The sequence below is a fragment of the Phasianus colchicus genome, chromosome Z, assembly GCF_987193195.1.
Source record: "Phasianus colchicus chromosome Z, bPhaCol1.hap1.1, whole genome shotgun sequence".
In the NCBI taxonomy this organism is placed as follows: Eukaryota; Metazoa; Chordata; class Aves; order Galliformes; family Phasianidae; genus Phasianus; species Phasianus colchicus.
The window spans coordinates 65,998,568-66,022,186 of record NC_143476.1 but is presented as its reverse complement, the minus strand read 5'-3'; the positions used below and the strand labels follow the sequence as shown (position 1 = coordinate 66,022,186).

Sequence of the window (23,619 nt, the reverse complement as noted above, 5' to 3'; positions counted from 1 at the left end):
AGGGGAAATGGTTTCATACTGAAAGAGGAGATTTAGGTTGGATGTAAGGAGGAAGTTTTTTACAACAAGAGTAGTGAGGCAATGGAACAGGTTGCCCAGAGAGGTGGTGGATGCCCCACCTGGAATGCCAACACTCAAGATTGGGCTAGACAGGGCTCTGAGCAACCTGGTCTAGCTGTGGGTGTCCCTGTTCATTGCAGGGGAGCTGGACTAGATGCCCTTTAGAGGGCCCTTCCAACTCAAACAACTCTGTGATTTATTTCATTGTGAAGCTACTTAACTGCTTCAGGTGTTGTGGAGACATTTAATGAGGGTTTCAGATTTGCTGTATTCTTTTAGTTATTTGTTATTGATGTTTTCTACTGTTCCATGAAGGAGAGAAAATTATTTGTGATTCCAGTTTGGTGCTTATGACTTAACTTGCAATTGCATGTCTTTCTAGAGAGTTTTTGAATACTTTTTTTTTTCTGTAGATGCATTAATTTTTAAGTCCTGGGACTTTCTAACAAGACTTTCTGAAGAGCCTGTTTCTTCCTTCCTCATCATACACTTATGCTTTGAGCCCAAGGACAACTTGTCAGAGGTTGCTTGACTTCAGTGGTGTAGATGGGAGAACCAGGAATGTCATCGCATAGGAAGGCAAGCAACCAGACAAGCAGAAGAAAGGGTCTGGGAAGAAAGGGAGAACAGGAAAGTTGGTACAGTGGAGCTTGAATTTGCAGGGGCTGAGTGAAGGGACTCATCATCCAAGGCCAGGATGAGGGATGAAGGTGTAACTATTTGGGATTAGAATTTATGGAACAGGCAAGTGGATGCAAGTTGAGAAAATGGAAGAGAAATTCCAAGTGTGGGAAGAAGGTAGAGAAAGACCGGGAAACTACAGGCAGCAGCAGCTGGTGTGAGAGTGGATGCAAACCTTAGGGCTGGAGGGAGAAGGAAGAGTGACTAGCCCAGGGCAGGAGCCATGGAAAGGTGACATTGCAAATGAGAGAGCCAGGAGGAGAATCTGGGGACAGAACACTGAATTTAGGGAGGAAAAGCGGTAATGTGGGGAGCTGCTCTGTCTCATTTGCTCCTGCTGGTGTTCTGTGGAGACCCTTCCCCTGCCTACCCGTGAGGCAGACCTGCTGGAAGGGGCTGTGTGCTTCTGTGCTTGGAGTATGCGTGTATACGTGTATTTTTGCTTCCACTCTGGCATTCAGTGGCTATTTTGGGTGCATCTATAAGTAAATACCACTCGGCATACCGAGACTCTGGTCTTCCAGCAGGAGCATGCGGTCTGGACCGGGAGGGTTGTTTGTTCCCTCGAGCAGTCGCTACACACAGGCAGTGCCAACAGGACCGCGACAGCAGCGTGCTCTCTGCCTGCCCTGGTTGGCGTCCCACGCTCACCTGGTGCCGGGGAAGGCAGCGTCCCCACACAGCATCCTGCTTCGGGGCGTCCTGCAGCAGCCAGAAGCGTTAGAGATCGTCATGAAAGCAGTTACGCTGTCTGCAGACAGAGCAGCCTTCCTTAAGCATGCCAAGGAAACTGGAAAAACAGGAGCCTTTTTTTTTTCCCCCTCCTGAACTCTTTCAGTGCAACATTAAGTCACTTCCTGTAGTTGCAGGTTTTTTTTTTTTTTTTTCCTCCCCCCCGAGGCTTATATTCCTTTAAGAGGACGCGGCGCTCCGAACGCAGCCTCGTTAGGAACAAACCCGTCGGCAGAGGCTGCTGGCGGACAGCAGCGGGGTCTGGGGCGCGGGGCGGAGCGGCGGCGCTGCGCCTTGCAGCCCCACTCCGTTCCCCGGCCGCCGGCGCACGGCGGTGCGGAGTGCGTGAGGAAGAGCTGCTTTCCAGCGGTGAGAGCACAGCCTATGAAATCGCCTTGCCCTGCCAGGCCGGGTTTGCGCCGGCGTGGGAGTTTTTTTTCCATATGGGGTGAGGAAGGAGCGAGTGGGAGGCTCTGGGGAACTGGTTTGTGGCACACGCAGCTGGGACAGCACGGAGCTGTACCGGAGGCCTAGCGATACGTGGCTGGAAATTTACAGCGTGGGGGCAGAGGCATGTGGCTAATTCAGGTAACCGGAAAGCTGGCTTCTGTTATTCCTCCGCTGCCGCTCATAACTTGCAGCAGTTGTTTTTCTCAAGTGGGACGGGAGCAGCAGGCTGTGTAGCAGCGCTGTGCATAAATACTCAGCCTGCAGAAGCGCAGCAGACCTGGTGCAGCTGCGTTCAGAGGGCTGCGGGGACGGGTGAGTCCTGTATCTGGGCTGCAGGCACTTCTGGCTGTAGAACCACTACTTTCTCTCATGGCTGAGAGACTGGGGACTTGGTGCTGACCGGGAGCACTGGTAGAGTTATCCAGCAAGAGTGAACCGGCGTTGCTGCTCCTGCAGCTGTGATTCTCCAGGCAGTAGAACAACTGCAGATCTGTCTGACATCTAATGGCACCAGAGAGGGTTGGAGTTCTTGTTCCCGCAGCCTATGTGAATGTGCCCTCTGGACAAGTTGGCCTCCGGATGAGTCACGCAGTGCAGCGTGCTCCTCGGGTCTCCATCTGGTGGCATACTGTGTGTGAAGGTGGTGTTGCACGGGAATGCTGGAGGGAGTTGGGGAGTGATCACTTCCATTTGTGTGTCACTTGCTGTACGGCTCCGGTAGCAGAAGCTATCAGTGTGTACATGTACATATGTGTACTTGTGTGCACTTCGCAGCATTTGAAATACTATTCATTAGCTTTTAGGAAGTTAAACGAGATGTAGTGCTGAGGGTAAATCAGCAGGATGCTGTTTTGCTCTGAGCTGCAGCTGTGTTTCTGCCTCTAGTGCTGTGGGCACCCATCCTGGTGTATTTGTGTCACTGCCTACTTTACTGAGACGTAGTTTCTTACCCATGTGCTCATTTTGTTTCTTTTCTTCCAGAAAAAGAGGAAGTTATTATAAATGGAAAAGATGAAAATGAACGGAAATACCCCTATTTTGTGGAAACACCTTACGGCTACCAGCTAGACTTGGATTTTCTGAAGTACGTGGACGATATACAGAAGGGGAATACCATTAAGAAATTAAACATCCAAAAGAAGAGGAAAGCAGTACCAGCCTCCACAAGTACCAAGAACTCTGGTGGCCATTGTGGCGACTGGACTTCCACAGAGTCTCTGTCTTCTTCGAACAGTGATGAGAACAAGCAGTCTTTCTTGGCAACAAGGAGTCAAGTAACCTCATCTGTGGCTGTGAGACCATTGGCTTCCCTTGAGGCATCTCCCTCCTATTTAACCGTCCCCGAGAGTAAGCAACTCCCTCCTCCTTCCCCACAGCTTCCTCGGCACAACCTCCATGTGACAAAAACCCTCATGGAAACACGCAGACGACTTGAACAGGAGAGAATGATGCAGGTAATGCCGGGAGACGTCCGTAGGCCCCGACTTTCCAGCTTTGGGGGCATGGGCTCAACAAGCTCCCTGCCTTCTTTCGTCGGGTCCAGTGGGTACGGTCACTTGCCTCAGCAGCTCCACAATGGCTACCAGGGGAATGGAGACTTTGGAGCCTGCTTTGGCTCCTCCTTGGGCAGTTCCATCCGGCACAGCCCAATGAGTTCAGGAATTTCCACACCAGTCACCAATGTGAGCCCGGTGCATCTGCAGCAGATCAGGGAACAAATGGCAATTGCCCTCAAGCGCCTCAAGGAGCTTGAGGAGCAAGTAAAGACCATTCCTGTGCTGCAGGTCAAAATCTCAGTGTTACAGGAGGAAAAGAGGCACATGATGGCAGAACTCAAAAGCCAAAGGAAATCCAGTCAAAATGACATGTATGGCTTCAGAAAAAGATCGTACAGTGCAGGAAATGTGGAGCAGTGGGAGCACCTGTCTCAGGTACGAAGAGGAGGAGAACTTTATATCGACTGCGAGGATGAGATGGAGAGTGCGGAGCAGAGCTCTCGGAGGGTAGAGGAGTTCAGGCAGTTGACTGCTGAAATGCAGGCTCTGGAGAAAAAAATCCAGGACAGCAACTATGAGGTTCCATCGAACCTTAAAGAAAGCCTGACAAAAGAAAGCCGATCTGTTGCTGTTGGTGCTGATGAAAACATGAATGATGTGGTTATCTACAACAGATCTTCAAGGCAACACAGAGAAGTAGCTGTGGGGACAGAGAAAGAAATGAGAGAGTCTGGGGTTGGGGTGACGGAGGCCATGCTTGGCTTGTCAACAGAAGTTGAGAAAGAAATAGAGCTTCAGCAGCAGACCATTGAAGCCCTTAAGGAAAAGATTTACAGGCTGGAGGTGCAGTTAAAGGAGACAACATACGACAGGGAGATGACCAAATTAAAACAGGAGCTGCAGGCGGCTGGATCTAGAAAAAAAGTAGATAAAGCCGTGATGGCTCAGCCTTTTGTCATCAGCAGAATGGTGGAGGCTGTGGTACAAATGAGAGACCAAATGGTGGGTGACCATGTGCATGTTGCTGATTCGTCTGTAGGCAGCCATTTGGAAATGAGCAGCGTGGGCACCTCCTGCAGGCCAGCGGTACGGAGCATAGCGGCGGGCCCTGAGCTGCTCATGAGCCGCTGGCTGGTGAGGGAGAGGGCAGAGATGCGAGATCAGTGCACGGGGAGGTGCGTAGAGCTGCTCGACAAGAAGGTGGGTGTGGAGACCAGCGTCTGCGAGACGGGTGTCAACACAGAGGAGTCTGTGGGTGACCTGAGTCTCTGTAGGACAGTGCGGGAGATCCGGGAGACGAGGTCAATCGGCTGCGGGGACTGCTCAGTGGATGTGGTTGTTTGTGCCCCGAAGGAGTGCGTCTCCCGCCAGACGGCCACAGAGACTGTGTGCAGGGCAGAAGCCACAGTCATGGCTGTGCCTTCCACAGCCACCCAGCAGACCAGCACGGCTATGGAGATGGTGAGCCGGTGCACCAGTACGGAGACACCGGTGACGGTGGATTGTGGCACCAACACTGTTCCAAGCAGCCGTGACCAGCAAACCAGCACAGTGAGTGTGGAGATGCGGACCGTGGCAGTTGGGGACGGCCGGGTGAAGGACATACATGCATCTGCTAAAATGCGTTCAGTTGGAGTAGGGACCTTGCTTTCCAGTCACCCTGGCTTTGAAAAACTCTCTGTGACAAAAACCAAAGACTGTGGTGTTGGGCAGATAAACATTAATGAGAACTATCTAGTTGGTCTTAAAATGAGAAGCATTGCCTGCGGTCCCCCTCCCCTGGTGGTTGTACCGACCAGTACCAGGAGCATTGGTGTTGGGGGTGAGCCAGTGTGCGAGTCCGTGAGCGGCATCCTGGAAAGCCCACTGCCTCCAGCTGAGCTGAGGACGGGCTTGGATCACTATATCGAGCGTGTGCAGAAGCTGCTACAGGAGCAGCAGATGCTGCTTGCCGAAAATTACAGCGAATTGGCAGAAGCCTTTGGTGAGCCACACTCCCAAATTGGATCGCTCAATTCACAGCTGATCAGTACCCTCACATCCATCAATTCTGTCATGAAATATGCCAGCACGGAGGAACTGCGGAGCCTGGACCTTCAGAAACAGTGCATGGAGAAAAGTACTGCATCAGGTAAGCTGAGTGTTTGGCGTATGTCTGTGCCACTCCTTGCTAGCACGGTGGGTCTGTCAACTGTAAAAGCTTGCCATGTAGTGTTGAAGCGAGTGTGTAGTCCTCTCAGATAAAATGCAGAAGGTGGATTTGGTGGACCTTTTCATTGTTCTTTCCAGCCCACTGCTGGGGAGTGGATCTCGAGAGCGGGAGGCAGTTACCCATCTCACAGAAACAAGGCTCTGAAGGGGCAGATGACTGGGTGATTGAGTGCAGGACATACAAGAGAAGCATCTATAGGTACACCACTCAAGGCACGGACTCCATTTTATAACTAAGCGTATCAGAGTTGTTGTCTGTCTGGAATGCTGTCTTTGCCTTAAATTTGGAATGCAGTTTTAAAAAGACATGTAAGTCACATTCAGCATTTGTGTCAAGCTAACTTGTTTCCACAGAGTCTGCAGCGTATCTCCCATTTCCTCCATTTCTTATTCTTCGGAGCCAGGAAGCTGTGGAGTGCTTTCTCCTTTCTAGCAATTGCTTTATAATGGGCAACTCCAGCGTGGCTTCATAGAAACCACATCTTGCATTTTCTCTGTTCCAATAAGTGTTTGTCCTAATCCCTAATTAGGGCCTAATGTTTGAAAGGCATAAAATGTAATTACTTTTGGAGGTTTTGGTGACAATCAGGAAAGGCCAGAATTGAGGTTTAAGTATTCCTTCCATTTGATGTATTAACTGTAGAATCCATACAATTAATTTGAGGGATTTCTTTGTTTCCTGGGGTAATGTTGCGTTCTGTTTGGTTTTTGCTTGATTGCTTGGATTGCTTTGGTTTGGTTTTGTTGGTGTTTCTGGGGGGGAAATGGGGGGGAGAGAAAGGGTCTGATGGTAAATTATAAAAGAATGCTTTGCTGGTGAATCCAGCCACATAACTATTATGTGTATGAGTGTTAGCTTACTGGACATGAGGCTACCAGTGATTAGCAATGACTTAGAGTCTTCTTGGTCTCACTACAGTGGGAAGTTAAGGAAATGGAAAAAATGTGAGCAAACGCATCTGTATGATGGGTGCTGAATTGGAAAAAAAAATTGAGTAACTACTGTATAATGTCAACATAATAATACTGGCTAGCACACTGCTATATAAAGCTCTTCCAGCTTATTTACTGTCTTAAAAGTTACCTGTTTTTGTTAAAAGGCAGCTTGGTACATCTGGTTATTTTCAATGTTCATGTGCTAAATTGAATCATCCATTAATTCTTTGAAGTAAAATGTTTAGCATCCCATAGAAAAGCAGTAAGCAACATTTATGTAGCAGTAAAGAAAATGTATGATACCTGCCTATACAGGTTTAATATGATAACTGTATCTGCAATACTGCTATCCTCCTAGTATTCATTTTATATTTTGGGCTTTTTATAAATAATGAGTATCTACCAAATAGCAAGAATGTCCTTAAAAACAGTGAAGAAGATTTTTAATAGCTGTAAATCCTCAGTTCCCTTCCCCTACATTTACTGCACAGTATCAAATGTGTTGTCCGGAGACCCAAAAGTATTTAGACACATGGAGTGGAGTAATGGTTCAAGTTTTACTAAAGATATTCTTGCTTGGATTCAGATTTCACGTCCTTGACAGAATTCTTTGGAATAATTTTATTTTAACATGTAATGCTATTATTTTTAGTGGCATATGCTGAGTGTAAAATCTCTTTTATTTTTAGTCCCTCATGGGAAGTAAAGCTTTGACTTAATGCATAAATCATGCTTTGGGTTATAACAGTTTAGACCCGTGAAGAATTAGAACAAGAAGAGGTCATAAGCCTGAAATGTTTCCCCATCTGTTCCTATTAATTTTCAAAATACTCTGTTTATTACAGAGCATTATTATTTGAAAATACTCTGTTTATTATGTCCTTTCTGCTTATTTCTGTGGTTTTACAGGACTTTTTTTTTTTTTTTTTTTTTTGTAAAAGGCTTTTTGCTGAATGTTTACTTCTGCAAGCAGCAGTGGAACTAATAAAGTTTGTGCTCACAGATTGATACCATACAGAACCATCTGAGCTCTTACAGTGTCTTTCCACTTGGCTAATGTTTGGGATAGGGCTTTTTCGACATCTTGTGTATGAACTCATCCATCACCTCTTTTTCCATGCCAGGTATCTCAGCCTGATGTATCTGAAGCTTGTATAAATGCAAAAAATTAAGTTTGAATTGTTTAAAGAAACATGACCTCACAAACTTTGGCTTCTTAGAAAAACAGGCTGAACACAGAGGCAGAAGCTGCTGTTTTCGAGTTAGCAGCAGGAGTGTCGTAATTAATGTTGTATTCAAAGAGGTTCCTTAGGAAGTGCCTGCTGGAGGCAGGTACATGTTGGGCAAAAGTACTGAAGCTATCTCTGAGGCATATAGTTTTGATGCAGCAGCGTCTGGACAGTTTGCTGCGTTGAAATTAAGAAGTTACGGCTACAGATACAAGTTTGCACATCGGTCAAATTCTGTTCTGTGTACGGATTTTTCTCATTTATCTCTGTGGAGAAAGGCCAGGGGTGCCTCTGATCCCACAGTTCATCAAGGTTTGTGAGCAGTGATGGTAGTACAGGTGATAGAGAGCTGGACCATGTGAAGTGGGGCATGGACTGCATCTGTGACTTCCTTTCCTGGAAGCAGGGGATTATCTCGGAAGTGGGTCTGTCAGCAATCTGTGTATTGCTTGCTGCAAAATAAACATCTTCACTTTCGTAACTAAGCAACTCCTATTTACATAGGCACTGTCTTTCAGAAGCCCTCGTGGTGTCAGGGAAATTAAACCTGCTGCCCAGACAAACCAATTTCCATTCTGCATGGTGATTTTAGCCAGCATTGGCACCAGGTCTGTCCAGCTGTATCATACAGATGTGGGTTACAAACCTCGATGATTACTGATCTTTATTCTTTGTGCAGCCAGACTATGGGTCTAGAAGAGAAGAAAGTGGGCTTTGTTTCTCCATTTATTGTTAAAGACTTGTTTACAAGTTTCAGAAAGTTACATTTGACTCCATGTGATGCATTTTTTAAAACATTAGCTGGAAGCTTAATGTGACTTTAGTTTTTTTATTACACGAACTTTTCACAAAGAAGCCTTGTAGGTGAATGTCTTTCACAGGCAAGTAATTGTTAAGGTTGTTTGTTTAAAGCAACTGTTCTATTCTTGCTGTGAAAGATTTCCTGAGCATATTTGATCTGAAAATGACTGATTCTTGGGCTCAGAAATTTTACATTCATTTTATGAAACAATCACTGGTATTTGCAAGAAAGGAGGCAACTTCTTCAAGTAAAGATTTGAGGGAGAGAATGAAGTGGGTATCGAGTGGTTTTGAAGAAGCTCATGGGGCTTATGTAAACATGACATGCCATTTGGTGAAAAGATCTTCCTGGTTTTTCTACTCCAACTTTCACTGGGAGCTGAGAAGGCAAGCAGAGCAACAGTGGAAGAGTGATGGTATGAGATGCCTTTTGTTGTCCAAAGCTGGTGTGTATCATGAGTGGTACACAGGTATTGAAGCCATGATTGTCTCACTCTTGGCATCATTCATCATACAAAAACAGGAGTGAACTGGAGAAGGGTGTTTTTACTTCTCTACCCTTCTGCATGACAAATTTGTAGCCTTCTGTCTTAAGAGACTGTCCCTTGGTGATCACTAGCCCCAATCCTGGCAGTTTAGGTCATGGTAGTGCAGTTGAGGACTTGAGGCTTGCCTGATTCACAGGGGCATGGGTCTGCACAAGGTGCTGGCATATCACTATAGATCACAGTAATTACCTATTTCTAGGCAACTAAATGAAATCCTCAGCTTCGGCTCTTGACACAGATGCGTATCTTAATCAGGTTTAGGTTTCAGTACAGATGTGCTTGCTTACCTCCGCTCTCTCTGCTAGGAAGAAAGGGAATGATGTACATGTTTTTAATATTCCATGAAAGGCAAGGCATAGTGCAAAGCAGTCACACAGATGTCCCATCTGTAATCCAGATGAACTGTATTTCTTCACATGTGTCTGTCTGGCATCTCCAGGAATATGGTGCCTCTTGTACGTTTTTCTGCATCTACTGACGGGCTGCTAGCGGCAGTATGCAAAGCTTGAATTCCCATGTCATTTGAAAATGGTAGTGACCTCTGTATTAGGAGTTGAGGGGTTTAGCTGGGTTTTGTTCTGTTTTAAATACCCATCCATTTGTATCAGAAGGCAGAGATCTGGTCAGTAATTGTCCTGTAAAGATATTATTCAAGTTAATCTCCATAAACCTCTTTAAAGAGGTTTGACATGCCATCCTTGGTCATGTGTTAGCACAAGCTTATTGCTGCTATCATTATTATTATCAGAACATTTGCTGTTTTCTTTCAGTAGCAGCATGAAGTGTTTAACTATTTCCACATTTCTACTACAGCTAATAAAAAGTAGAAATTGTAAATGGTAGTTTTGTTTTTGTTTGCTTGTGTCTTTGTTTCTGAATTACTGCCTTAGAGAGAATACCAGTTTCTCTGCTGGAGTGTCTTTGGTAAAATCCCTGTTTCCTCCCTCCATTGTGGCACAGGAACACGATGTTCTGACGTTGAGCTTTGTTCAGTGTTCAACTCCCATGGTAATGGGCACAGCTGTGCGTATTTAATGTGAGAAGATTGCCATATTTCCAAGAAAGGGCTGTCATATTCAAGATACAGTAAAGCATCAGCTGAGACGATAAACTGAGAAGAACGTAAAGCTGAGGAAGGAAAAAAAAAAAAAAAGAAAAATCAGGCTGATTATTGCTGTGCTCAGCATCATGAGATGGTTTGATCCACCACTTGTCAGAGAAAATAGGGTGGTTTTCACTTTGCTCCCCTTATTCTGTCCAAATAAGTGTCATTTTTTTTAGTTGTTTAGTTCGTTGAACTAAAGGAATCAGTTTCCAGTTTCAGCATGCCAGCTTCACAACCAAGTGTGGGATGAAAAGCTGCTTCTCAGCATGAAGAATATAGCTGATGTGAGAGTGACAGTGAAACTGAGATTCGTACAGTTGGACAGGCTAGAGCCTTTCTATGAGGCCTACTCCAAAAATACTGCCTCCCTTTTGGTTGGTCCATGATGTCAGAAGTGGATGTTGGTGGCATGGCAGCAGAGGCTGAACCTCCCCATTACTTTTTGTTGCCATGTAACAGATGGCAGCAGAGGGGCACTCTGACAGAATGGCATGTGACATGGAAGTGCATATGAAGCAAAGGTGTGTCACTGTGTGGAAAAAGTGGCATGCACTGACATTCATCGATGTTTACTGATTGTTTCCAGAGACCAACCAGTGGAGATGAGCACGGTGAGGTGGTGAGTGGTATGTTACAGCTGCAGTGACAGTGACATGAAAGCCATGTTCCTGATGGCCATGCACAGCTGTCACAATACAGAATGAAAAGCATTTCAGTCGGCTCATCTGCATGAATTGGTGGATTATGGCCAGAGAATTGTGAATGGAGATGAATATTGGCTTCAGTGCATTGCAGACAATGGTGGAAATGTTGGAATGTTGAAATGTTTGCACCAGGTGGGTCCCATGAACGCTCACACAGGAACTCCATATGCAGATTTGTCAGGGCCTGTTGAGCTGATACAAGGCTGAAGGTAACAGTTTCTTGGATCACATTATTAGCAGTGCCATGATGTGGTATCACCACATGAGTAAGAGTCAAGACAGTCCATGGAGTGGTGATGTGTGAATTTCCCTTCAAAGAAAAAGTTCAGGATGCAGTCCTCAGTGGGTAAAGTGATGTGCACTGTCTTTGGGATAGGAAAGGGATAGTGCATCCAGACTTCACGGGACCTGGACAAACTGCTGCATCACAACACTGACTAAGCTTGAAGGCTCGAGCTTTCGGAGTCCCGCCAGAGAAGACATCATTCTCTTGCAGCATGATAATGCCAGGCCCCACACCAGTTTGAAGACCAAGGAGCGTGTTGCCAGTCTTGGCTGGACTGTCCTACCACACCCACCATATAGTTTGGGTTTGGTGCTCCTAACTTCCATCTGTTCAGGTTGATGAAAGAAGGACCCTGTGGGCGACGTTTTCTTAGCAGTGATGCTGTCATAGCAGCTGTGAAACCTCTGCTGAAACAGATGATACCAGATCATCTGAGGTACTAGACCATCATCACCAGATGATGGAGGTATTACTTTCAGAGCGACCTATTGAAAGGAACGGTGTCCCTGGGAGCAGCTGGTAGTTACAACATTTTGCTGTGACAGGGCTTAAAGTGACTGTGTCTTCTTTCAGCTCATCACATAAGAAGGCCAGACGCAGCAATTTTTCAATACAGTTATTCTTTTGAAGATAACACATTTGCGAGATTGATGGGTTAATGTCAGTTGTTGTGAATGTTTGAACAGGGCATGTTTGCTCATCACTGCCTCTTTATTTACCTTAGTAGAATGTTGTTGGCTTTCTTTATTTCCATTAATAGTTCCAATGCATTGACTAAATGGAAAGTGAACTAAAGCATGTGTGAAAAAATAACTTCTTAAGGAGAAAGCAGCGTAGTAAATTTTAAGACTGCTGTAGAGCACTTCTTGACTGCCGTAATTTCATAGTGAGCTGAGTGCTGTAATGAAAAATTCATGCAGAATGTTAGAGAAATTTTGTTGCTATACATACTACAGACAACAGTCATAGTGTCTTTAATGGAGTTTCAAAAGTTGGTATAGACCAGGCTGCCTCCATAAATCCAGGGAAGAAAAGTACTTCTTGTTCCAGCCAGTTCTCTCAATCAGCCTACCACATGTCTTCGTGGCTGCTTATGCTGTGATAGATGGGAGGTGAGGTCTGCAGTCAGGAAAGGAAGTAGCACGTTAGTAACGAAAACAGTTCTTAGGTGCCAGAGATGGCATGTGTTAATCTGATGTTGATGTATGGCAGTTTTGCTGTCCCTCTGGCTTAAACTGATGGGTTGTACCAAAAGAACACAAGTGATGTAGGAAAGAAAGTTCCTTCTGAAAAATTAAAAACAGGTGTTCTTGTTCCTTCGAACCACTGGGACTGGACCAGTGAAAAAACTTTAGTCACCTGTCTGCCTCTGAAATTGATGAGAGTAGCTTTCTGCATGTGGGTTTATGAATGATTGAAGTCTGCAAGTTTCTTGTTTTATTGTGCTTCTAAATGACCTCTGAACTTTTCAAAGATCCTTTGTTATATTGCAGAGTACAGTTACAAATTCCTGGAAGTTACCAGCTGTGGTTAACTGCACTGTTAGAACCTTATGTAGAATTTGCCTTGTTTGTCCACAACAATAAACAAACACAAATCAGCATGGTAAGTGTACCTGAATAGCAGCCTGGCGGCTGGAATGGCTGTGATCGATCTGTCGGCAGCTGGGAAGGATTCTGTGCAAGATCTTCACTTATTTCTCTGACAACTCCCTCGAGTATTTCTTGTTGAAGAGGAAGGGCAGCGTTCCTTGCAGACAGAGCGAGATCAAGTGGGCATGCCTGAGATCTGTGTGAGCTGAGATGAAGAGTCTATTTTAAGGCCCATGTGGACTCATGGTAATCTTCAGTCAGGGCTTCATTTCCGCCCATGGGGAACTTGTGGCACATCCAGCCTTGTCTCCCGCCTCTGGCCTGGCCAAGGAAGGGGGGACTTGGCTCATGACACTTTCTTATCCTTGAGTTGTTGGCTGTGGTTCTGAGGAGCACAGCAGCTTCCTTAATCCCTTTTCAGCTGCTGCTGTCAAAGCATCTTTTTCAGGATGCAGGCTGTTTTGCAAAGGGGAGCAACTGAAAGCTAGCTCATAGCTAACAACATTAATGCTGTCTTGGGTTCTGAGCTCTCTTTCCTTGAACCTTGGGTACTGTAGGCATAGAGTGGTTGTGTCTTACAGCTGAGTTTTCTAAGGCGAAGTTATTTTTGTGTACTTTTCCTCACACCTTTGTGTTAAACCCTTTCGTCAGGTGCAGGCAGCCGAGCAGGGCCCTTTTCTTCTTCATTACAATTCACAGATAAGATCCCCCAGATAACACCTTGAATGTGTCTTGTTCAGATTTTGTTCTGTCACTGGCAGGTTTAGCCAGGAGAGAGGCTGTGACACAGAAGAAGGAAGTCTGCTCACTGCCATTTTGCTTTTGAGTCCTACCCAAAGCTCTGAAGGGAAGCTCCTGAGAAGAACCCATATGGGTCTGAATCAATATTGCCGCTGGGCTGGACATGGCTTATGGATATAGCAGGTTGCACCCAGGTGCCATCTGTTCCCCTGCCAGAGCCCTACTGCTTGTCCTGATGCCTGGCAGAGGCTTCAGCTGACAAACAAGAGTGACTTTTGAGGCACTGCATCTGCATAGATGCAGATCCTACTTTAAAGCAGTCTCACTATGTTCTTTCATGTCCTCCTCACAGTGGTCAGTGTGTAAAGACTGAAGCACATGGAGCTGCTTGGACTTATTTTTCCTCTTGCCCAAAATTGCTGCTCTGCTTTGCAAGTCCAGCGGACCTGCCTTCTGCACCATCTGCCAGAGGAGCTGGGGTGAGGTTGCATTGGAGGAGAAGCGGCAGCCCAGCCTGTGCCAGCCTCACCGACATCCCTGCCATGCATCCTCCTGCTAGGTGTAGTGCGTCTTGGTGCAGAGGGGATAGCTGTGCTCAGCTGCCAGGGCAGGGCTGTTGGCTTAGCACCGGCGTTGTATTCATAACCTACCGGACAAGGCTGGCCAAGGCAGCCAGCAGCAGTGACAGTGGGAAGTGGTTTTGCAGTCTTTAATTGCAGCTGTCACTGCTCTAAGCAAGTGGACAGAAAAGAGGTGGTTTCCTTGTTTTTCAGTTTGAAAATCTATTGGTTTTGGCTTAGTGTTCCACACATTAATGGCTCCCTCTTGTATGGCTCTGTGGCTGGTTGATGAGGGGTGATGCTCACCGCCGGGAAGAGATGTAATCTCAGTCACTGCTGTGAAGTGAGGATGGGTGGGGAAGCAAGGCTGGATGTGGCCACATGGTGTGCCTTTGAGTTTTGGAGACTGCTGCTCCAAGCCTGGGCATGCGGGAGCATTGCTGCAAGGGCTAGTGCTTCTACTGGGTTTGCTCTAGCCTTCACCCAGTATTTCAGTGAGAGGACAGAAGGTTTCAGCCCACCTTGTGCCTGATATATAAGCATCAGCTCATCACTAGAGGGCTTGAGGCTTGCAGAGACCTCCTGCTCTTGGTGAAAGGAAACTCATCCTGGGGAAAACCTTGCAGCTTTTCGCAGGGCAAAAAGCTTTTTGGTGTCTCATCAGTGATCCAGCCTGTAGTGAGGTGTTTGCTGATACCACACCACATATATCAGCAGACAGCCTGCCTGTCTCTGGTAGTGTTCAGATGGCAGCAGGGTGAAAGCTGAACAGCACTGTACTAGTGCTAGTTGTTGCTGGGCACTAGCAATGGTAGAAATGTGATCAAGGGTCACTTCCATTTTACTGGAGAAGCTGTAAGCAGTGGTGGAATTGGCAATAGGTCCAGCGATAGGAAGAGACACCTGAGAAGTGCATATTGGCTGAGAATGCAGAGCCTGGGGGATGTGGATGGGAATTGACCAGAGGAAAAAACTGTAGTGAAGTCACAGGATTTGCAGAGATGAACTATGCTGTGTCCTTTCACAGAGGAAAGAAAGTGGAATGAAACCAGAAGAGGGAAAGGCTGTCTAGCAAGAGCAATGAAGATGTCAGATATGTTTTGTTATAAAAGAGAATAGTTGAAATTTGCATTAATGCATCATGTTTGCGTCCTCTTCGGTGTCATTATACTATCTGAATGAGGAAGCTGTAGCTTAATTCTTTATAAATACAGAGAAGTCATTTCTGCCTCCCCTGAAAGTTTAAACAAGCTTTGAAACAGAGCAGTAACATTTCAAAGTAAGTTAAATCCCAGGATTTTTTTTCCCCTCAAAATACTAGGAACGTTACTTAAGGAATAATGTGTGCGTTTAAAAAAAAAAAAAAAAAAAAAAAAGTATGTTTTGCAAACAGAAGTATTTGTGCAGCTTTGCAGAGCAGTCATAATAGCACAGCTGGAGGAGCTCCAGGGGAATCTATAAAAAGGTCTGTGTGTAATTAGTGCTGCCTTTTAAACACACAGAGGGAAAAAAAATGAGAAGATGCCAGCAAATTAGAAAAAAATGTACAACCTAAATCTTTGGGATTTGATTTAAATGTGACTACTAGCCCTAAATATATATAGATAATGGGTGTGAATTTGTTGCAGTTATCTCAAAATTTAATAGGGTATGTAACTTTCAGCATTGCTGGCATGCTAGCAAGCAGGAAAGCTTCCTGAAAAGTTTCTGCTTCTGTAGAAAAAGGAATTTCTGAAAGAAAAAGTAAAGAGGATGCAGCTCTTCCATGAGGAATCCTGCTTGTCAGGCACATCAGCAGGGAGCAACTTAGTGAGTCTTTCCTGAGTCAGGTGGCAAGAGCCACGCTCCATGCAAGAACTGAGAGAGAAGGAAAAGGGGAGAAATGTTCCTGCCATCCCTTTTGAAGATAGTATCTGTGTAGTTTTTCCTTGCATTGTATGTTTTCTTGGAAAGAAAAACTTGGAGCTATTTTTTCAGTTTCTGAAAGCAATCGTCATTTTCCTGCTGTGTCCTCGTAACAGGGTATTATAAAGCACAAATGTTGCCCCACCCCCCCTTTTTTTTCCCCAGTTTATTCTTCTTTTTTTTTTTTTTTTTTTTTTTTTTTAATGCTGATGATAGTGTTGCCCTGAAGAATTTGGTCTGACTTCTCCATGATCCATGCTGTCTTCCCCAGCAGGTGCTACCGTGGAATACATCCCTCATGGCCAACTTGCAGACACCCACTTAACTTCAAATTTGCAAGCACTGAAATTGGAGCAGGATGTAGTGCCTGCTCAGGGGGAGAAGACTCCTCTGGTGGAAGCTGTTCGGGGAAGGAAGTCCTTTTCTTCTCAGGACAAAACTCTAGCTGCAATTAACCTGACAGATGACCAACTTGCCTCTGGCCTTTATGGTAATAACTGGCTCGCATTCACCTTTCGTCATGCTGATGAGTTTGAATATGAAACACAGTTAAAGCAGGCCTTCAGGATTCCCAAAACAGGCAAAAAAAACTTGAAGTTACAGGGAGAATGATGCCTTTCGTATCCAGACACTGGTTAAATTTTAAGTGAAAGAATTCAGTCTGTCAGTGAAATACCATTTAACGCTTTCACAAGGAGAATGTACTGCAAGAAAAGGGGTTAATAAAATAACTTCAGAACAGAACTTGAACTTTTATGGAAGTTTCTTCTCTTTTATGTCTACAGACTGGTGTAAGAATTATTTTGGCTAATGCTAAAAATCTAAAAAACCAACCTTGACTAAAACTCCCCACACACAGATTATTGTTACTCATGCTGTTCATACTAATGAGTTGCTTCTGGTAATAGGCTGCTGTCATTTGACACCAAGAATTAAGATTTTCTTGACAGAGCAGAATAATCCATTTCAGTACTGAAAATCTCCCTTGGGCAGCAAATTAAAAAAAAAAAAAAAGTTTTCTAGAAACATCTTAAAGATTGTCAGTGTGTTGGAGGGTAAGAAAGCTAGACTCTCTGAGTCTTCTGGTTACAGAGCTGGTTTTGAAATGTTCTCTATTTCCAGTCTGCATATAATGCCATGACACTATATATAAAAGGATCTCGAAGACCTGCTCAGCTGATAAATTAAACAGTAAGCTGATTGTTTTGAAAAACTGAAAGCTGCAGCCATCAAAGCTCACTACAGACTTGTACTGAAATATATGCTTTGCCTGTCTTTCAACAGTATGTAGTAACAGTGAAAACACACTCAAGTCTATCATGAAGAAAAGGGATGGAAAAAAGGATTTGAGCAACACCAAGAAGAACCTGCAGTTTGTTGGCATTAACGGCGGGTAAGGGGCCTGTCTTAAAACATTGAGTAATTACAGTGCTGTTGCAGTGGAAAGAAAAGTCAGTGAGTTTATGCATGGGCTTTGCCTGTCCTTACATCTGAGGTACGTCCACTGAGTTTAAGGGTAAGAAGACAGAATTGAACACTTCAGCTAATCTTAATCTCCCTGAACCCTTTGTGCGTATGTGTGTGTGTTATCTAAAGTGGAAGCTGCAGGTCATACTTGGAGTCAGTCTGGAGTACCTGTACCTTAGGTCACTGCCAGATTTAGTGGGAAAATAGAGCAAATTCCAAGAGCCACGGGAGTGCCTCTCAGTAAGTCAAACTTACGTCTTTGGCAGCTGACAAGAGCAGCATTGTGCTATTAAACAATGCAGGAAGGAATGGCTTTGCCTGAGAATTAACTTCCCTGGTCTGGGGCTAGATAAATACAGAATCTCGATGAAACAAATAAGGAAATATTACTTCAGCTTTGCAAAGACCTTTGAAGTGGTTTCATCAAGTTGTTTTTATATAGTTGTAAGCTCTTTCCTCAAGTTTTCCTTATTAAAGTGCTTGGTACTGTATATAGCCTAAATATTGCAATTACTTCATTTCATACATATTGGCTAAAAATATTATTACTTCTAGTGGAGGAATGTTGTGACTCATTTATCACTGTTGTGCATTAGAAAAATAGCCATAGTACATCAGTTTATCAGGTATAAAAGTTGGTGAGTTAAATTATCAAATTCATTTTATAATTGTAATTATCAAAATCATTTATTTTTCGCCTAAAGCATCAGCATGTTTTTCATCTTCACAGAAAAAAAAAAGTTAAGATTATGACTGTTGTCTTTAGAAAGCTCCTCTCCTACTAGCCTACCAAGACAGCAATATAATTTACTCTTTTTAAAAAAGAGTAATTCATCTGTGAGCTAAGGCAAGGGTGACAGGGTGTAAAGACTTTCATTTTTAAAAACTTTTCCTTCTTTTCTTACGTGTCATGCCCCTTGTAATCACAGTGACAGAATGAAGGGATCTGTGAAGAGATATCAGTTGCCAGTAACAATTTAATAAGTAATCTCTCAGATTTAAAAAAAAAAAAAAAAAAAAAAGAGTAATTTGGTATTGTGTTTTCAGGTAAAAAAAAGCATGATGACAAGAATGGCTTTCCCTTGCTTTCTCAGTATTCCCATTGCTAGCAGCAACGGATGTCACACTGTGGTTTCCAGTGTCCCATTGTGGTGGTGTTTTAAAAATGAGCTTTCACATTGGGGTGGCTTATGTTGATTGTACTTTGTGTGCATTCATACCTTCTTAAGTGCTTTTTGCAGTGAGTGTCTGGTAGGGTAAGCTTTGGGAAAGTTATTTGACTACCTGTTGTTTTTCAAAACATGAGACAAACAAACAAAAGCCCCTCTAAGCTGCCTTAGTGTTTAATAAGGGATTAAGTGCCTTTGTTTTTCTGAAGAGAAGACAGGTGAGTACCAAACATTACTGAATGCAAATGAACCTGCATTTTGTCCTACCCCAGGTATGAAACTACATCCAGTGATGACTCCAGCTCTGAGGAGAGCTCCTCCTCGGACTCAGAGGAAGAGTGTGATGGCCACGTGTACCCCCATGGCTGTGGTAGGGATGGGGAGCACCCTGTGCTTGGCCCCCCAGAGACAGGTGCTGCAGGGACTGCAAAGGACGGGCCTCCCCTGGAGTGCGAGGCTGAGGAGGTGGAGATCAGGGAGAGGTAGGGTGCGCCCTGCAAAGGGGTGATGGTAAAGAGGGCACTGGGATGGTTTAGGTGGCCTCATGTATGTGAGAAGCCCATTCTTTTCAAGCTGGCTGCTTGGTAGAGTTGTGTGAGAGCTGGCAGCCCGTGGAGCCACTTGGGACTGAGCACGGTCCATGCAAGCTGGTAAGTGGAGCATCTCCCAGCCCTGGAAGGGGGGCTGCCAGAACAGCTCCTACCTTGCAGCCAGCCCAGAAATTCACATTTCCCCGTAATTCTCAGAAAGGCAAATACTTTGATGTTGAAATGCTGAGAGGAGAATTTAAATATGCCGTGTGTTATGCTGTGTATCTCTCTCAGGTATGAACTAAGTGAGAAGATGCTTTCTGCTTGTCACCTGCTGAAAAACAACATTGATGACCCCAAGGCATTGACCAACAAAGATGTGGTAAGCAATACAGTGCAAAATTCTTGCTGTGCTACACAGGGAAATTATAGGGAGGTTTAGCTTCCTGTTTTATATGGCTGGAACCACTGTGGCTAGACAGAAAAGGATATCTTCTTTCCTGGAGGAGTCACTAAATGCTTTTTCTATCAGGAGACATTTGTCTACGGAATGTGCTTGTGCTTGATGGGCTGCAGTGTCGTTGTCCTAAAGCACACGTGTAAAAATAGTAATGTGAAAGTGCAGTTCAACACATCCGTGCATTCCTGTGTTATTTCTGTAGTGTTGCTGTAACCCTGCTGCAGATGGTACTCAGTCCTCAGACTGGGAGGCACACAGGATGAGGGGGCTGTTTCTGCCAATGACAGAAGCCCAGGGTCTGTTCTGAACGTAAACAAGCTGCCTCTTCTTAAAGACAGAGATGTATACTTCTTTCTGTCTTTCCAGCTATGCTGGTAGGTTTTGTGTAGTGTGCAGCAGGGACAATGGAGGATTTGTTGCTTATACTGTCTCAAGAAACAGAGTTGTGTTTGCTGCATAAGGAGTTGCCTGTGCTGTTTTCTGAGGATGATCTCAAAGAAACACTGGTCACCACTTAGTGTTGTAAAACTACATTTGCCATCTGCTGCAGTGGTGCTGTGATGTAAAATGCAGGAATCCAGTGCCAGTCTCCTCTACTGTGAGCTTCTGCAGCTTCCCAGAGAACCTAATACTATGTGTGTATAGTTCGGACACATATGTGTCAGGAACATTTTGAAAGGTGGTTTAATATAGATGTGAGGGGTAATTTCATCCTGCGTCAGTCCTTCAGGAATAGTTTAGGCATTCAGAGAACAAAGGCTTTTGGGCCCAGTTGGAGTTGAAAGTGTCAAAATTGCATAATCAGGTGATAATCTCTGCCTTCAAAGCGTGATACGAATTTACACATTACTTTTTTCTGCTTAAAGTATTTGCCAACACAAGTGGTGCTTTGTAGCTGGAAATGGCAGACTAATCAGCTCTTGTTCTCTGTCTGGCTGTTGATAAAGAAGTCTTGTCCAAAAAGGGCAAACTTTAGTACAGTTAGGAATCTGTATAAACTTCCCCAGCCTTTTCCAACACCCTCAACACTTGCAGCAGCTGTTCGCATCAGAAAGAGCTGAAACCCACTCCTATTGGGATGTCATAGATCACTGGAATAAAAAATTGTCCCTTTCAGTTATGCTTGTGATAATACTGTGACTGCAGAGAATAAATTCCAAGTGATACTTTGAACTAGATCATTTATGAGATTTTAAAAATAGAACCAAAAGAACCCAAAAGTTATACTGTGTCACTTTATGACCACTTTCATATTTCAACTCATGATATATGTGTTCTTAATTCAAATGAGTTGGACCTTACAAGCTTTTATGAAGGAATACTGATGTAGATGAAAGTAAAATATTGTGCCTTCACCAGACATGATCTCCCTCTAGGGCTGCTGGTACAGATGCTCTCTCTTGTCTCTAGAAGCTTGAGAAGCACACTGAGTTATCTTCTCTGCAGAATTGTTTTTAAACTCACTGGTTACCTTGCAAGTAAGAGTTGTGAGAAGAGAGAACAGACATGGTGATCCTCACATGAATTCCAGCTGCTGAGAAACTGGTTCAGAAAATAAGAGCTGGCTGCGGTTGCAGAAGCCCCTGTGGCTCACGGCTGGGACTGCTGTAGCTAGATGGTTCCCAGCAGACAGCTGTCTGGCCTATGGGGCTCCTGCTCCTTCGTACCAGTGGGAAAGTTTATCCTCAGTGTCTAACCTGCATCTCTTGTTGCAGCTTAAGTCCATTACTACTTCACTTGCCCATCCGGGAGGTGAAAAACTGGTTCTTCTTTTCTCATTACACCAGCCTTTTTCACTGTGAAAATGTTACTGTGTTCCTTTCCCTGGTTGTTCTGTCAGCAAAGCATCTCCAGTCCTTCCATCTTTTCCATACACCAGAATTCCTTAACTAATAATCATTCTTGTTGCTTACCCTTGGAACCATTTTGAGTTAATATTTCTTGCTGTTTGGTCATCAGGCAGGATAAGGTCGTCCAACAGTTGCATTTGCAGTGTAAGGCAGAGAAAAGGGACTCCACTGCATGCTCTGCAAAATATTAACCTGTTTATTTATCACAAAACAGTGTTTGCCTGTTTCATGGAAGGTTCAATCTATGATCACCTGCAGTGCTCAGCTCTTGTGTTGCAGAGATTCTGTTCAGCCAGTTCTCCTATACTTTGTGCATTTGATACTATATTTGATATAATAGATGGGACTGCACCTTATTGGCTTTGTATGCTGTTGTTTTAATACCTGCAAAATGTCTGTTCCCATTGCTCTTGCTCCTGGTATTGTTCTGGGGGTAACCCCATCCTAAAATGCAGTGCCTTTGGAGATGTATCAGGTTTGAAAATACAGTAAGTGAGAGGAGGTGAATTGGTTTATCTTGAAGAGAGGTTTGGTCAGAGGAATAGCTTCAGTCTACGCATATTGTTTGTGAACTGAATACTTTCTTCCCACGTTTGACTAAAAAAGGCCTAGTTTCCCACATCACTGACTTGTGGTATGGCAAGTCCTTTAAATGGAATGCCCATATGTAAATTTTTCTGTCTTCCTTTTTGGCAGAGGTTTTGTTTAAATACCATCCAGCACGAGTGGTTTCGTGTCTCAAGTCAGAAGTCAGCTGTTCCTGAAATGGTTGGAGACTACATAACTGCTTTTGAAGAGATTTCTCCTGCTGTCCTCAGACATATCATCAATGTGGCGGATGGAAATGGGAACACAGCTCTGCATTACAGCGTCTCGCATTCTAACTTTGAAATTGTAAAGCTTCTTTTGGATGCAAGTAGGTTGACTGTTGGTGTATTTTTTTTATTCTCACAGGTGGAAGTCTTGATGAGCAAGAGATAAAGTTCAGGCTTCCTCCAGCAGCAAAATATTTTACTATTAATAATTATATGGTGTCTTGCTTAGATACTATAGAATCCTTGTTTCTGCTGCTGGCTTTGGAAGTGATGGCTCTTGCAGGGTTAATGAAACACCTAAGTAAACCCCCCTGCCTCTCAGACTGTAGTCAGATTTAGCAGCATCAGCCTCCAGCATTTTCCTTTGGAAGCAGTGCAGCTGCTGCTCAGCCAAAAGTAGAGTGCTGGTAGGGAAAGATGCATTCAGATATAAACATCCGTGTTAAACGCTCAGATCAGTTTGGCCTTATCTCACTAGAGCAGCATAGAGCTGTTTCTGGCCAACACTGTGGCACAGTTTTTACTGCTCTCCTGAGAAATGTTGTGGCAGTTTGCCATACAAGAGTATTTCCCTGTTAGATGAACAACATGATGATGCCTCATTTTGTTGTTTTTCATTGTTGCTGCTTTTCTCTCAGAAGCCATGCAACACACATAGTACCACACAAGTGCTAAACCAGGAGGCAGTGAACAAGAGGTGTCACATACTGGAGCAGATTCCAAGCAGGATGTGATCTGTTTAGGCCTAATTTTGCTCCCTGACTGAAGTGTCTTTCTGAAAGCTAGGTATAAAACTTGTCATGGTTGTGTGGCTCAGCTAGGCCCTGCAGCATGGCTGGATTGAAATGCATTGCTTGTAAGCTGGAAATGTTTACAAATCCAAAAGTGCAGCACTGGATAAACAAGGACCTTAATCATACAGATCTTAGCTTTAAGAAGCTTTAAGAGTCCATCTTGTCTGTCACAGAGGCAAAAACTTCCTCAGCTGTAAAGCAAACACCACTTTGAAATCCCTGGATCTGTGTGAAGGCAGCCTACTTAGAAAGAGTGACTCATGGTAGGGGAATGCAGGGAATGTCAGGGGGATGCTGAAGTGCAGCAGGAGGGCTACAGGGGAGGAAGAAACTGCTCATCTACTTCAAGGAGTCTGTCAGGGCAGCTTGAGCATGATTATGTTTTGCTGAAAGTCAGGACTGCTGTGTTTTGTAGCAATCTTGTATCCATATGCAAACAGAAGCTCTTAACAGCAAAATACAAGCATGGCAGATGTCAGGTGAGCAGAAGCATACTG

At 44.4% G+C, this 23,619-nt stretch overlaps 1 protein-coding gene across 13 annotated transcripts in view; it reads left to right on the top strand.

Moving 5' to 3' along the window:
• The window catches only part of KANK1 (KN motif and ankyrin repeat domains 1), a 117,668-nt gene that overhangs the window by 85,896 nt on the left and 8,153 nt on the right, over positions 1-23,619 (top strand). For 6 of the 13 annotated variants that reach the window (XM_090132151.1, XM_090132149.1, XM_090132152.1 and 3 more), the window contains 6 exons: positions 2,905-5,550; positions 16,309-16,527; positions 17,322-17,430; positions 18,946-19,155; positions 19,498-19,585; positions 22,210-22,429. In XM_090132151.1, coding sequence (XP_089988277.1) covers positions 2,905-5,550; positions 16,309-16,527; positions 17,322-17,430; positions 18,946-19,155; positions 19,498-19,585; positions 22,210-22,429 — 3,492 coding nt within the window. The other 7 variants (XM_090132154.1, XM_090132148.1, XM_090132147.1 and 4 more) reach the window with 7 other exon arrangements.